The sequence below is a fragment of the Ailuropoda melanoleuca genome, chromosome 16 (genome assembly GCF_002007445.2).
Source record: "Ailuropoda melanoleuca isolate Jingjing chromosome 16, ASM200744v2, whole genome shotgun sequence".
In the NCBI taxonomy this organism is placed as follows: Eukaryota; Metazoa; Chordata; class Mammalia; order Carnivora; family Ursidae; genus Ailuropoda; species Ailuropoda melanoleuca.
The window spans coordinates 51,252,306-51,264,195 of NC_048233.1; the positions used below are offsets into that span (position 1 = coordinate 51,252,306).

Sequence of the window (11,890 nt, forward strand, 5' to 3'; positions counted from 1 at the left end):
GAGGAGCCTGACGTGGGGCTCGATCCCATAACGCCGGGATCACGCCCTGAGCTGAAGGCAGATGCTTAACCGCTGTGCCACCCAGGCGCCCCTTTAGTGTTTTACTTTTTAAAATAAATGTTTTTGATTTGATTTGGATAAATATTTGTTTCACCAGTGCCTTAATTTGACTCTGTTTGCTTGTGTTATTTTCTTACTCAGTTCTTCCTCCACAAAGTCATTAAAAATAATTTTTCTAGGTATGTTTTTATGTCTCACACTTAATACTCCATAATTTTATTTTTTATAAAGTAGCATATTCTGATTGGTATTGATTTGAATATATTTATTGTTTTATTTAGTGAGATTTTCTTTTGTTTCTTTTTTCTTTTCTACTTTCTACTGGATCAATTAAACTTTCTTTAATTTCCTCTATTACTTTGGGTTATACACTCACTTTGTAAGTGGTTACCTATATTCATGCTTGACCTCAAAATAATTAGTGTGTTTATTCTTCTTTGGAATAATACATAGGCCTTAGAATGTATAAAGTTTGATTGGCCTTGTTCTCTCACATAGTAATTATGGTTGACCCTTGAACAACATGGAGGTTAGGGGCTCCAATCCCCACACAGTTGAAAATCTTTGTATAACTTTTGATTCCACCAAAACTTAATTACTAGTAGCCTACTCTTGACTGGAAACCTTAGTGATAACATAAGCAGTTAATTAAATCAAAGTATGTTATATATCTTATATGCTGTTTTCTTTATAATAATACCTGGTTCATCTGCAAGTTTTTTCAAATTGTTGCACATCTCCGAAACATTTTCCAATATAGTTTTTGGAAAAAAAAATTCATGTAAAATTGGACTCACACAGTTCAAACACGTGTTGTTCAAGGGGGAACTGTATTAACTACTTTTTGCATTCCATTCTGTGTTCATATCCCCAAACTAGTTATTACTATTTAAGTATAATACCTGTCTGGATTTGTGTACATGTTTGCCAGTGGTATTGCTTATCTTTATTTCCTGTATCTAAATCCTTCCCCTCGATTTGATTTAATTCTTTCTTCCTGAAGTATATCCTGTCAGTTTTGTTTATATGAAAGTGTAATAGTTTCACTTCATTCTCAAATGACAGTTTAACTGATATGAGATTCTAGGTTGACAGTTATTCCCTGTCAGCTCTTTGTTACTGTTGGGTAGTATTTATTGCTCTTTCCCTCTGGTGGTTTATGATATTTTATCTTCTCCTTTTCTTTGTGGATTCTGTGGTTGCATCTTGCTTTAAATGCCTCCTATACCACAAAATTATGAATAACTTCTGTATATTTTTCTAATAGTTTATAATTTTGGTTTTTTACATTTCTTTCTTTTGTCCATTTTAAACTTATTTTTATGTATGTGTAAGGTAGTAACCTAACTTTATAATATAAACCCATTGAACTCAAAGAACTGATGCAGTACTGGAAAGAAGAGTTTATTCTGAGATATATTTCTTTTAGTGCCCTTATGGAGTGGGGTGAATGTTGCTGGTGTTGCTCTGAAGACTCTAGACCCTAAATTAGGAACGGATTCAGACAAAGACCAGTGGAAAAATATCCACAAACAAGTTGTTGAAAGGTAACAGTACTCATTCAATGTCTCAGTGCCTTAATAATCAGGCTTAAGAATTAGTTTCACAGACAAAAAGTATATAATTGACCCTTGCCTCTTGTGAGAGAAATAACTCTAACCTTCTGAAAATCCCCAAATTCATAGCTTTCTTTGGGGGTCATTTTTTAAAAAGGAAAATCTGCTTATGATTTCACAAGAACTCATATGTATTTGAGGGTAATGTAGCATAGTGATTATGATCATAGACTTTGCAGCCAGTTTGCTGAGGCTTGAAACCTGGCTTCACCATTTATTAGTGGTATGATATTGAGAACTTATTAAAAATATTAAAAGCTCAGTTTCATCTTTTTCTTATGTTGAAGTATAATTAGCATACAATGTTATACTAGTTTCAGGTATATAACATACTGATATTGATTGACAATTCCATACATTAATCAGTGCTCACCACAATAAGTGTAGTCACCATCTGTCATCATACAATATTATTAAATATTATTAGCTATATTCTTTATGCCATGCTTTTCATCTCCATCACTTATTTATTTCATAACTAGAAGTTTATTTTTATTAATCCCTTTTATCTATCTTGCCCATCCCTCCACTACCTCCCCTCTGGCAACTACTAGTTTCTTTTCTATATTTAAGACTCTGTTTTTTGTTTGTTTTGTCTTTTATATTCCACATATAAGAGAAATTGTATGGCACTAGTATTTCTCTGTTTTATTTCACTTAGCATAATGCCATCTAAGTTTATCCATGTTGTTTCAAATGGTAAGATTTCATTCTTTTTTACGGATAAGTAATATTCCAGCACATCGTCTTTATCCATTCATCTATTGATGGGCACTTGGGTGGCTTCCATATTTTGGCTATTGTAAATAATGCTGCACATCATTTTCCTCATGTTTAAATGGGGAGAATAATAGAGCCTACCTTAGAAGGTTATTATGAACAGTAAATGGGTTAGTACATGTAAAATGCTTAAAACAGTACCTAGAAATTATTAAGTGTTCATCAAATGATTTGATGAAAAGAAACATGAAATTGATCAGATGATCAGAAGTTAACTAGGTTTACTTAAAAGTAAAATAAGTGTCTGGGGCACCTGGGTGGCACAGCGGTTAAGTGTCTGCCTTCGGCTCGGGGCGTGATCCCCGCATTGTGGGATCGAGCCCCACATCAGGCTCCTCTGCTATGAGCCTGCTTCTTCCTCTCCCACTCCTCCTGCTTGTGTTCCCTCTCTCGCTGGCTGTCTCTATCTCTGTCAAATAAATAAATAAAAATCTTAAAAAAAAAAGTAAAATAAGTGTCTGACTCTCTATACATCAGCTATACTCAACTCTTTTACATTATAGCCTCTGATTTTCCAGTGGCTAACCAACAACTGCAGGGGAGTGACATCGTGATTTAATAGGATGTCCTTCCAGGTTTTTAACAGAGCTATCAGTTTTTGTCTTAAGATAGTAGCCTTAAAACTGCTTGTTCTGTTTTCTCCCTTTACCCTTCTCTTTATACCAGCAGTTTTATTTTCATTAGGATGCTTAATAACAACTAAAGGATTATATTTTTAGCCATTTTTTTTCTCAACCCTTTTCTCTTTGTTAGTCTGTTTTGTTAACCCCTGAGAGGGTAGATCTGTCATCCAGATTCCACTGGTAAGATTTTTCCCCAGTTATCTACTGCAGGGCTTTCTTCAACTCATACATCATCATTCAATCAATCACTAGGCAGAGTCTCTCTCTCTTTCCTTTTACTTACCCCACAGAGTCTTGGTCATATTAAATTGAGAGTCTGAAAGTTAATCCTACATTTGACAGCAATCTGCATGCCCTCTACCCCTGGTTTTAGATTGACAGTCAAAACGTAGGATATCACAATGAGTACAGTCCAGTCTCAACTTTCCTGTGCTGAGGTGGTCCATACACACATCAGTCTTCCCTTTTGCTACCAAGTGTATTGTGTGCAGTCCTGGGGCCTTGAAACTGTGCCTACATGGTTGTAAGACCACCTGATATGAATAATGATGCCAAACATTCCTTTTCCTGTTCTGGATCCTTTTCTCAGAACTAAATAAACTCAATGCTAAGTTAAAACCTCTTTGTTCTTTGCTGTTGGTGGCAATGCAGAAATATAATACATATTTATTGTAGAAAATAAGAAAATTCAGAAAAGTGTAAAGAAGATAATATCACTTATAATATCACTTAAAAATAATCACTGTTAATAACTTTGTGGATTGATGCAATTCTGAAGTTTTTATAAACATGAATGATGTTTTTTACTACCCTGAGATAAGAAATTGCATAATGTTTAGGACTGTGCCTTTTTCCTTTGAAAATGTATCATGAACATTTTCCCATATTTTCATATATTGTTGATTTAATGATTTATTCTTATGAAAAATATGTACACATGGCTTAAAATTATATAAAATTACACTGGCACCCTAGGAACAGTTTTAAGTAGCGAGCAAGATGTATATGCTAACCTTCAAGATGATCAGATTCTGTGTTTGGATACGTAAGCAACAATAAAAAAAATTCAAAAAAAAGTTTCATCTTTAGTGCCACATATGCCCTAGTATTCCGCCTTTATGATAAGAGAAGGGTGGGTTAATTATTATTTAAAGTGAATAATGAAGTTTATGAAAATAGTATAGAAACTTCTATTGCCTATTCATAAATAATTTCTAGAAGAAATCTCTGGGAGTGGCATTGACATATGGGTTACTTCAAATAGATGCTTGAAAAACAATATGTTTTCTCTGAGTTGATTTGCCATGAATTTGATTTTCTTCCTTTCTACAACTGTAGTGCCTATGATATTATCAAGCTGAAAGGGTATACCTCTTGGGCTATTGGACTGTCAGTGACAGATCTGGCAGGGTCAATTTTGAAAAATCTTAGGAGAGTGCATCCAGTTTCTACTATGGTTAAGGTAGGCTTAAATTGATTCTTCATTTATCCTCTTTTCTTTAATATTTGTTGAGTCTCTACTATGTGCCAGGCATATATACATTATATAGGCTTTGAGGATATAGTGGTGAACAAAAAAGGCCCTGACCTCATAAAGTTCAATTAAAGAAATGGACTTAATAAAATAATTATAAGAGTAAATATATAATAACAAATTACGATAAGTGCTATGATGAAAAACTACCAAGTACTTAAAGAGTATACAAGAAGAGAATACAACTACCCTGGGTAGAAGGATAGGTGATGGTAAGGGAAGACTTCCTAAGGAAGTAAAATGTGACCTATTCTGAATAATGAGTAGGAGTTAATTTGGAAGGCTGGAGTGATAGTCTAAGCAGAGGGAACACATGTACAGAGAAACGGAGGTAGACATAAGTAGAGGGCACTTGTGGGTCTGAATAAAAGGTCAGTTGTTGAAATGCAGAGAGCAAAGGGAAGTGTATGGTGAGGCTGAAGAAGTAAGCAGGGTTTGGTCACTGAAAGCCTTATAAAAGGATTTGGGTCCTTACTTACCATAAGGGCTATGGAAAGCCATCAAAAGAATTTAAGCAAGGGACTGGCAAGTTTTCATGTTAAAAATATTACTATGGCTGTGATGGAGAGAACAGATTTGAAAGGGACAAGAGTAGACATGAGGAAACCTGTCAAGAATATGAGCGGTAGCCCAGAGTAGAAAGGATAGTAGTAGAGGTGAAGAGAAGGGGATGAATTTGAGAGACATTGTATTTAGGAGGTAACATTCGTAGGACTTGGTAACAGAATGAAGTGGGAAATAAGGAAATGAAAGCTCATTGTAGGTTTCTCTTTTGCACCATTATATAGATAGTGATATCCATTGAGGAAGGGAATTCTCAAGGAAAACCAGATTTAAAGATCACGTTTGCAGTTATGGACAAGTTGAATTTCAGGTGCCTTTGCAATATCTGAGGGGAAATAGGCAGTTGGGTACAGCTTCTGGAACTCATAAAAGAGTTTTAGGTTGGACTTCTAAGTGTGGGTCCGTTTGGAGAGAGACAGTTCCTGAAAGGGAAGGAGAGGTTCTGTCAACAACAACAACAGCGAGATGCTGGCCAAGCGCAGACAACAGGTATCCCTTACACTTGATAACTGCAGCTGGGAATTTTAATGAGCTTGCCTAAGGAGAGTATAATAAAATGAGAAGACAGATTGAGATTGATTCTTGAGGAATTCCGGTGTTAAAAGTTGAGTTTATAGTGTGAGTCCACAAAGGTGACTAAGAAGTGGTGGCCAGAGAGTTAAAAGAAAAACCAAGAGAATAGAATGTGGATTCATGCTAACCAAGAGAGAGGAGGATGCTTTAAAGATGAAAGAATTGGTTTTCTGTTGATTGGCGTTGAGAAGTCATTTGAATTAGGATTAAAAATGCCAGGAGGATAAAGTGACAGAGGTCAAGGATAACCTTAGCAGGAGCTGTTTAATGAAGTAATAGGAATGAAAGCCTGATTGGAGTACACTAGGGTTTTCTTAACCTCAGCACTACTGACTTTGGGCCAGATAATTCTTCATTGTTGTTGGAGGGCTGTCGTGCGCATTGTGAAATGTTAGCAGTATCCCTGGCCTCTGCCTGTTAGATGCCAGTAGCATACTCTCTTCCCCCAGTTTTGACAGTAAAAAATGTCTCCAGATATTGCCAAATGGCCCTTTGGAGGGTCCCTTGAGAAATATTGAGGAAATTAAGACAAGTGTAAACAGCTCTTTTGAGGTATTTGGCTGTGAAGGTAAGGAAAGAGAGTAGTAATTGGAAAGGAAAATCAAGGCCAGGCAAGTTTGTGGGGTTTTTAAAAAAGATACTGATAATAAAAGAAGATATTGAAGATAGAAGTAATAAGCAGAGGGGGTGGGATCCAGAGCATAGATGAAGGTATTAGCCTTAGAAAGGAGGAGAGACAGGTATTTGTTGTAACAGGAGATAATAGAGGATGGGCAGTGAATCATGTGACATTGGATGCATCTGATGACTTCCATCTTTTTAGTGAAAAGAGACAAAACCATCTACCGAGAATCAGGGGATGTATAGAGAAGTCAGATGTTTGAGAAAATTTGAAATCATCTTTGTAGATAGTGAGAAATAGATTTGACCCCCCAAAAAGAGGAATTACTGTTAGGTGGTTGCTTATTTAAGGTTGGTATGCATTAATTGAAAAATTAATTGATTAATTTTACTGTAAGTTAAAGATTAACTTTATTATGTCCAGGATTCTGAGCACAGGAATGGGGAGAGAAGATAGCTGAATTCATGTGGGTGTGGGTTTTACTTGCTAGAGCGTGAAAGGGGGAGTGGGGGAGAAAGTAGAAAGGTGGGATGGGGGAGGTGTAGATTTTGGCTTATACACATGTTAGTAATGGGTTTGACTTTCTGCTGAAGGGTCACAGACAAAATTCAAGACCTTTGAGCTTAAATATAATCTACATACAAATGAATAAATTATAAAAAGAAAATGAATAATAAGGACTTCAAGAAATATTTATAAACTGAAAATTAAAATAGGACACAGGGTCTTAGTGTATGGTGAAAGGGTTACAGGATGAATCATGGGATCTAAGTTGGATATGGAGGGACCCTCTAACAAAGTCCACAGTAGGATACTTGGGGTGGGAAGAGAAGGTTTTATGAGCTGAAGAATCAAGAAACTGGAAAGAAAGGGACTTGGTTATGGTTAGTTTATCCACATGGACAATGAAGTCACCAAAGTTAATCGAAGAAATTGGGACAGAGAGGAAAGATTGTGAGCTAGGTGTAAGTCTTTTATGAATGAGATGGAGTAACCAAGAGGTTAGTAAATGGTCATTAGTAGATGGCTTCAAAAAATAGGGGGAATGTTAAGAGAGTAGGGGACTAATGATTTGAAAGAGACAATGAGTACACAATGGATAGCACACAGCCCTCCTTTTTGAGGATACACAGGGGATATGGGAGAATAAGCAGTTACCCCTAGGGTGCTCCTGAGGCAATGTCAGGGAGGTGTCAAATGCTCTGAGAAGAGACTGAGATTGACTAATATGGGAATTTCATAGTTTTTACTGAACAAATCAATGGATAAGTTATATTTTATAGGAAAACTTAAACATTTGACATTAAGAGCATAATCATTCATATACTTTTATATTTTTTACCCCAATTACTTCAATTTTATTACTTCACATTTTCAGCAAATAAAAAAGGGTACACAGTTTATTTCTTATTAATACATTGACTGAATTTTTTTCGAATATATAGGAGATTCTTTTTAAATAGCCATTTCCTCATTTCATGGCCAGTCCAGGAGCAAAGGAGAGCCAATTTTAGTGTATTCAGGGTCATACTGTCAACCAGGCATGAAGCTTAAAGAGAAGAGGGGGCTGGATAGCAGGTCATGGTTAGCACATAGGACCAGGCAGGGCCAGGTCCCAGGGTCCAGGACCCTTATTTCCAGCCCACCCAGCAGCCCCCAGATGGCATGATGGGATGGATATACATTCTCCAATTCTAGTCCGAGAAGCCCCTTATAGAAGAAAGACAGAGAAAGCAGAGGGGAAACAAATTTCCAAAACACTAACAGGAAAGCAGAGGGGCTTCCTCCTCAGTCACAGTGGCCTTGTTTCTGATACCACCCAATCCCTGGCAACTCATGCTGAAGCTCCAAAAGCAACAGAATGACTGAGGGCCGGAAAGGCAAGGCCAGGTGAGTGGAGCAGGAGCTGGAGCCTGGCTGGGAAGGGAATGTGGGCTGACAGTCTGGTGGGACTGTGGCCTTCCATGGCTAGGCACAGACCAGAGTGGAGGGAATGTGAGTATAGCCTGGCAGGGGCCCTCAGAGGAAGACATATGGCAGGGTGTGATGGAGCTTTTGAGGTTGAGTATATAGTGCCTACCAAAATGAGGGAGCTGCACTGTGGTGGAAGAGGTGGCCAGAGTCCCTCTGTGGGAGACTAGAGTGAAACAGGAGCAAAGGACACACCCTGAGATCCTGAGGAGAGTTCCAGAGATGGTGAGAAGGAAGCTTGGCTGAGTAGCACCTGTGGGCTCTGAGCTGTTGTGGGAAGCTGGGAGGCACCACTCCATGGTCAAGGAGCCTTTCCTTTTCCTCCAAGCTAGTTCCTGGTAACTGTTTAATTATAAGGAAGGTCGGAGGAAGAACAAGACCTTCCCACTGCCTCCTCCCACCCTAGACTCAACCCCAAGGGGTAGATAAGAAAGAGCAATGAGTGGTGGAAGGCAGGGAGCTGTGAGGGGTCTGTTGGGTCTTCTTATCTTCCGGGGGTGTAGTAGGAAGGTGGCAGAAACTGGTTTGTGGGCATGTAGGCATTGTGTTTGCTGCCCAGGTTGTAATTAGCTCTGGCAGTTGCTTCTGTGACCTTGGATTCAGCTGCAGGAGTGGAAGGAACATCAGGGCTGCTGGCTGGAGATTCCAGGAGCCCAGAATAGGGTGGTGGGTGGCCATGGTTGCAACTATTCCATGTTCGTCATGGGAAGTCCTGGATAGAAGTCAGATGGAGTGGTGGATAGAAGTAGCCAGAAGGACAGGGGTACATTCCATTGGTAACTGGCAGGGGAAAGACAAAGGTCCTGCTAGGCATGTGAGAGTACCTATAGGCTCCACTGGAGGCTTCACCTTTGGAGAATTGAGATGTTACCTGTAGCATCTATTGTCCAACTCAGTGGTGTCTCTTGGTGTAAAGGCCAACTTATACAAAGCAGTCTTCCCAGCCACTTCCTGCTTGAGCCTTCACTGTTCTCTTGACGTAGTTTACACCAAACATAGTCTGCTTGATTTTGTAGTCCTATATCAGATAAAATGGTATCAGGAGGGATTGGACGGCATCTTTTCTTTGGACAGAAAAATGGAACTGGTTAGGGGTAAAGTAGATGGTGCCTTTCTTGGTCCCTTTGAAGGCCTCTGGTATGTTCTTCATGTCCTTGAACACAAACTCTGCATAGTCATAGGATATTAGGATTGGTATTAATTACTCTGACACCCTCTGATTTTAGTGAGTTCCATGGTGTCTCTGGTATCCTCTTGTTCTGAAGCTCTCTTGCATAACTGCTTTTCCATATCAGGTTACTGAACAATAATCTAATTTTGCCTTTTAGGGCTTATATGGAATAAATGAAGAAATCTTTCTCAGTATCCCTTGTGTCCTGGGGCGAAATGGTGTCTCAGATATTGTGAAAGTTAACTTGAATTCGGAGGAGGAGGCCCTTTTTAAGAAGAGTGCAGACACACTCTGGAATGTCCAAAAAGAGCTGATGTTTTAAAGCCTCTTCATATTCCACTGTTTTATAGAAGAAGAAGATATCAGACTGTATATTTTACATTTTGAAAGTATTTTAATCTGATCTGTAAAAAATAAAAATACATTGGAGACCCATGACATAACTTCAGTCCCGCAAGGCCCGGAAAATGAAATGGTAAAGGGATTTCTTCTCTCTGAATCTCTTATAGCTCTGTTCTAATGATACCCAACCTGTACAGGTGCAAGTTATACTTCTGAGGTACGTCATACGTAAGAGTTGCCTTCAAGGTAGTAGAGTATGTATAACAACCCATTATAATATAAACCATGATTTTTCTCACAAAACAACCAGCACTTTCTCTAGTGTTAAAATTTCATTCTTCTGTTAGGACACAGGAATATTTACTTCATATTGCTTCATTAGTTTCAGGTGTCTATGTATGATCTTTACTAAGTACTTTAAGACCATGTATATCAGAAGGAAACAGAAATAAAACTTTTATGGTATAAAAAAATTAAATGTCTTCAAACCTGTAAGTATTATTCCAACTGAATAGTTTTCATTCTAGTCCTCTACTGCTGAACATGATTAGTTTCCCATCATTCTGTTCTTTTACCTTGTTTTCAGCTCTTCCGTTGAATGCACAAAACACGATTATGAGAGAGTTTAGTTAGGATAGCAGGGATAGGGGAGTCTAATTTGGATTTTGCCTTTTTTTTTTTTTAAGCTCTTCTTTGTACACCAAATTAAAACTTCATTTTAGGAAATCCTTGCAGATATTGAAAGGGTGCAAAATATAGTTTCTACAAGGAATATTCTAGGAAGTAAAACTGCTCTACAACGTGTATTCTCAACAGGGTGCAATATCACCCCCAAGAGTGTAAAATTGGTTATGGGAGGCGGTGGAGGGAAAATATTAGATATTACAAAGGTTTCACTCCCTAAAGTTCAACCATACCAGAGAAAATCTTGTAATTTTTTTTCAGATTTTATTTTTAAGTAATCACTACAACCAATATGGGTCCAAACTCACAATCCTGAGTTCAGGAGTCGCTTGCTTCATGGACTGAGTGAGCCAGCCGCCCCTCTTATTCTTTAATCTTTAATTTCATGTTGGGGGTGAGTGGAGCTGAAGGATTGGTGGAGAAAGTCTAAAAAGGCCCTTGAGGGAGGGATAATGAAAAAAAGTTTGAGAAACACTGCTCTATTTCTTCTAAAAGAATTTGTCAGAGGTGTATTGTGTATTATGATTCACAAATGAGAAAACAATTAGGTATTGGTGTATCCCAGACAAAGGATAAGAGGGGAATTTTGGATTCTGCATTTAAAACACTTCATAAATAATGAGTTGAGCTTTCCCATCCACTAGTGGAAATGGTTATCAGCCCTGCACTGATCAAATTCTAAGGGTTTCGTATCTTATTTAAAAATCCCCTTTGCATAGAGGGTTTTAAAATTTTTACTGTTTCTGCTTTAGCTCACATTTGTGAGTGGTTAAAAGTAGCGCGATCTCTTTCTCCAGCAGCTCTGGCAAAAAGTTCCCAATGGAGAGTCAAAAAGCCCTTATTGGATACATCCAGATAAGGTTTGGTTAGAAATAAATTTACTAGGGGGCGCCTGGGGGGCTCAGTCGGCTAAGCATCTGCCTTTGGCTCAGGTCAATGATTCCAGGGTCATAGGATCGAGTCCCACATCGGGCTCCCTGCTCAGCGGGGAGCCGGCTTCTCCCGCTGCCTCTACCTCTGTCTCTCATGAATAAATAAAATCTTTAAAAAAAAAAAAAAAGAAAGAAAGAAAAGAGAAATTTACTCGACCTCTCCAGTGGATGAGTTCTGGGCAAGCAGTACCCCGTTTGATAGCCGAGGCTCTTTAGTTCATTGTTATCTTTTGCACCTCGTGCTCTTAGAGCCCAGGAGCCCAAGGAGCCTCCCTGAAGCCCGCCAACTACAGACACCGCAGCCCTCCGCTAGTGCAGGTGCTGCGCATCAGAGCCCGCTGCTTGGCCGCTCGTCTGCTCCAGGTGTGCGAAGACTCCACGAGGCCCGCCTGAGCTGGGCGCGGCCTCGCGCAGCCTC

General features: G+C 38.7%; 1 protein-coding gene and 1 pseudogene across 1 annotated transcript in view; one reads left to right on the plus strand and one right to left on the minus strand.

Annotated features, from left to right (window-relative positions):
* LOC100472384 (L-lactate dehydrogenase C chain) overlaps window positions 1-10,231 on the plus strand; it is a 38,719-nt gene extending 28,488 nt beyond the window's left edge. The window contains exons 6-8 of the mRNA XM_011233500.3: window positions 1,490-1,607; window positions 4,418-4,541; window positions 9,672-10,231. Coding sequence (XP_011231802.1) covers window positions 1,490-1,607; window positions 4,418-4,541; window positions 9,672-9,836 — 407 coding nt within the window. The 3' untranslated portion in view covers window positions 9,837-10,231. The remainder of the gene's footprint in view (window positions 1-1,489; window positions 1,608-4,417; window positions 4,542-9,671) is intronic.
* On the minus strand, window positions 8,752-9,529 carry LOC105240640 (annotated as a pseudogene).
* Window positions 10,232-11,890: the final 1,659 nt, after the last annotated feature.